The following is a 3,930-nucleotide window of genomic DNA, read 5'->3' on the forward strand; positions in this document are numbered from 1 at the left end:
ATTTACTCGTTTCGTTACTGGATGAATCAGTGTTTTTGAATGAATCTCTTGAATGAATGATTCAATGACTCACTCAAGATTTACTCGTTTCGTTACTGGATGAATCAGTGTTTTTGAATGAATCTCTTGAATGAATGATTCAATGACTCACTCAAGATTTACTCGTTTCGTTACTGGATGAATCAGTGTTTTTGAATGAATCTCTTGAATGAATGATTCAATGACTCACTCAAGATTTACTCGTTTCGTTACTGGATGAATCAGTGTTTTTGAATGAATCTCTTGAATGAATGATTCAATGACTCACTCAAGATTTACTCGTTTCGTTACTGGATGAATCAGTGTTTTTGAATGAATCTCTTGAATGAATGATTCAATGACTCACTCAAGATTTACTCGTTTCGTTACTGGATGAATCAGTGTTTTTGAATGAATCTCTTGAATGAATGATTCAATGACTCACTCAAGATTTACTCGTTTCGTTACTGGATGAATAAGTGTTTTTGAATGAATCTCTTGAATGAATGATTCAATGACTCACTCAAGATTTACTCGTTTCGTTACTGGATGAATCAGTGTTTTTGAATGAATCTCTTGAATGAATGATTCAGTGACTCACTCAAGATTTACTCGTTTCGTTACTGGATGAATCAGTGTTTTTGAATGAATCTCTTGAATGAATGATTCAGTGACTCACTCAAGATTTACTCGTTTCGTTACTGGATGAATCAGTGTTTTTGAATGAATCTCTTGAATGAATGATTCAATGACTCACTCAAGATTTACTCGTTTCATCACTGGATGAATAAGTGTTTTGAATGAATGATTCAAAGACAAATAAATGTTTTTAACCACCTAAAAATAAAAGATGCACACACAGCAATCGATAGGTGGAATTGAAATTTTAATTTTACAACAAGTGTCCGATTCTGGAATTGGAATAGATTTTCGATTCCCAACCCTAACTGGAGTGTTCCCCAAATATGTTTTGCCAGTATCCTATTATTACAGCTTTGCTCCTGCTTTCATTTGAGAGTGCTTGGCATCCTCTAGCACTCGCGCAGGACCAGGCCTGGATACAAACAGCTGATTAAATGCAGAGAATTAAATATGTAATGAGTATCTCATACATGTTTTTAGGCAAGAAAAATGTTCAAGATATTTTGAGAGTAGCTTTGTGATAATAAAATGCCTTTCTAATCGGTATAGACTACTAACGCCAAACGTTTTTCTTAAAGCAGTGGTTACCAGTAGCTACACTGCTAGTGCTATGCGTGCTCTTAGAGTCTGTATAGAGACGCTGAAAATGCTAAAAATGTAATTTAGCATTTATATACATTAAAAACACAAACTCTTTTACACCTTTCAAGTACACTGGACCTGGCTTCTGTTTCCACCATTAATTACTTCACTCTGCCCATAACAATCAGCGTGAACACTTGATATTTGGCAATATTTTGACTTGACTGCACAGACACTATTGTATAAAACACAATATATGGTACACATGAAGAACACTTTTCTTTCTAATGACTACAAATGATCCTTTATTTGGTAATTTCATCAAACATCTGTGCACACTTCATGAAATTACATAGTAAAACATGAGCATATATATGAGTATATGTATAGTATGTGAGTGTCCCCATAATGCATAACAATAATTCAGTAAGTAAAGATTTTAACATGTTGCAGAAACAAACAGACAGACAGACGGATGTACAAACACTGCATTCACTGTGTCAATAAACTGATCATGCAAAGAGATTTGGGCACACAAACATGGAGGTCAACATGTCTGACACAAGTCCATCGCCTCTGACCCGTGTAATTCACTGCTGCTACAGACACGTCTGATGACTCAATCTCTCAGCGCCACAGCTGTTGGAGTTTATATAAAGTAATGTGAGATCACCGACTAATTTGTGTTTGGCAGACCTACAGGTACATAAAAAAATATCAATTAAACAATATAAAACTCTGTTTCCCACTCTACGATCACAGAGACGACTTCATTTCTTGATGACTTCTTCTTTGAGCTTCTCTGCCAGATGTTTTCTTTTCTGCAATTTCTTCTTCTCTTCAACAGATATTTCCTTGAAAAGAAATGATTATTAAAATTATTTCCAGCTGCCATTAATTGCAAAATCACGTTAGGTGAGATTAATTGCTAACATTAAAATTGAAACGTAATCATGAATTCTGTATATTGGCACACTGACTCCTGAAATGAATAAGGAATCAACAATTAGAAAAAAAACGGCAAATTATCAGACAAATTACAATACATTCAACTGTCCCAAAAAGACTCATGAAACACTAAACTAAATTTCCTGAGATGTTATCAGTTCATGTTAATTGTAGGAGAAAACTGGTTCATTTTGCTCTTTTCATCAACTGACACTATAACGAGACTGCAGAAAAGCAGAAATCCCAACACCAACACGGTAGCAAATTATTGGTGCTTTTCAAATCACTGTATCAAGTGTTTCATAAGACCAGTCAAAATGAGGCAGTGAGGGAAAAAACAGCATATTCTTTTTCCCAGCACCAATTCAGAACCATTTAATGATGTTCAAATGAAAAACCTAGATATTTTCTGCTGTCAGATCTTCCCATGTGTAGAAACCTCTGCGGGTTTGACATTTTCAACTCCTGAATTAAACGTTGGATCTGTAATTTCTTTCCAGTTTAAGTCATAATAATCAAATATTAGAAATGAGTTGGGTGCGTGGATGATTTGGACAGAGGTTATATATGACTCAGGAGCACAAAAGCAGTCTGAAGTCGCTGGGGTATATTTGTAGCAATAGCCAACAATACATTGTATGGGTCAAAATTATACATTTTTCTTTTATGCCAAAAATCATTAGGATATTAAGTAAAGATCATGTTCCATGAAGATATTTTGTAAATTTCCTACCGTAAATATATCAAAACTTAATTTTTGATTAGTAATATGCATTGCTAAGAGCTTCATTTGGACAACTTTAAAGATGATTTTCTCAATATTTAGATTTTTTTTGCACCCTCAGATTCCAGATTTTCAAATATTGTCCTATCCTAACAAACCATACATCAATGGGAAGCTTATTTCAGATTATTCAGCTTTCAGATGCATAAATCTCAGTTTTGAAAAATTGACACTTATGACTGGTTTTGTGCTCCAGGGTCACATATGTACCCAAGCACTCAATTCCTAGCCATTTCTATAGGCTACATTTCATTAACATTGCTAAATATTATTAAACTGGAAAGAAATTACAGATCCATCTTTGAAATCTGATTGGTTGATAACTTTTGACAATGTTTAATTCAGGTGTGAAAAGAATGAATATGTAGCGCATGAGCACAGAGAGATTTGCGAGTGCACAGACAAGACACAGCTTGAGAGGAGAGACATGCTTTAAGTGCGTTTGTTTTTGTGCGAGAGCAAAAGAAAATCCGCGTGCGAGCGGAGAGATTCGCGCATTATATTAATGTGCTTTCACGCTAGAATAATGCGCTCTCGACATTTGTCATTAAAATAACGCCATACGTGTCGCTACACATGAGAGAGAAGAGCAGCGCAGACACAATATATACACACAGCTGTTTTAGGGGAAGTGTCTCTGGTGTTTATATTCACAGTCTGCAGCTGAGGCAGGAATTGAGTGAGTGTGTGATACCTGTGCAGTGGGTTTGGGCTCCGGGGCCGCAGGAGGAGCGTCAGTCGGGCTCTTCTGGGTCTGATCTCTCTTCAGGGCCTGCAGTTTATCTCTCTGCTGCTTCAGATACTCAGAGCGCTGCTGTAACGCCTGCTCATCCTTCACACACACACACACACACACACACACACACACACAGAGAGACACACACACACACACACACACGCACACACAGAGACACACACACACAGAGACACACGCACGCACACACACACACACAGAA

At 36.5% G+C, this 3,930-nt stretch overlaps 1 protein-coding gene across 2 annotated transcripts in view; it reads right to left on the reverse strand.

The window, feature by feature from the left end:
• Window positions 1-1,523: 1,523 nt before the first annotated feature.
• cfap36 (cilia and flagella associated protein 36) overlaps window positions 1,524-3,930 on the reverse strand; it is a 22,396-nt gene continuing 19,989 nt past the window's right edge. For both annotated transcript variants that reach the window (XM_016513849.1, XM_016513855.1), the window contains exons 9-10: window positions 3,669-3,806; window positions 1,524-2,096 (exon numbers count right to left, since the gene is read on the reverse strand). In XM_016513849.1, coding sequence (XP_016369335.1) covers window positions 2,013-2,096; window positions 3,669-3,806 — 222 coding nt within the window. In that variant the 3' untranslated portion in view covers window positions 1,524-2,012. The remainder of the gene's footprint in view (window positions 2,097-3,668; window positions 3,807-3,930) is intronic.

The sequence above is a fragment of the Sinocyclocheilus rhinocerous genome, unplaced genomic scaffold, assembly GCF_001515625.1.
Source record: "Sinocyclocheilus rhinocerous isolate Xijiao unplaced genomic scaffold, SAMN03320098_v1.1 scaffold523, whole genome shotgun sequence".
Lineage (NCBI taxonomy): Eukaryota > Metazoa > Chordata > Actinopteri > Cypriniformes > Cyprinidae > Sinocyclocheilus > Sinocyclocheilus rhinocerous.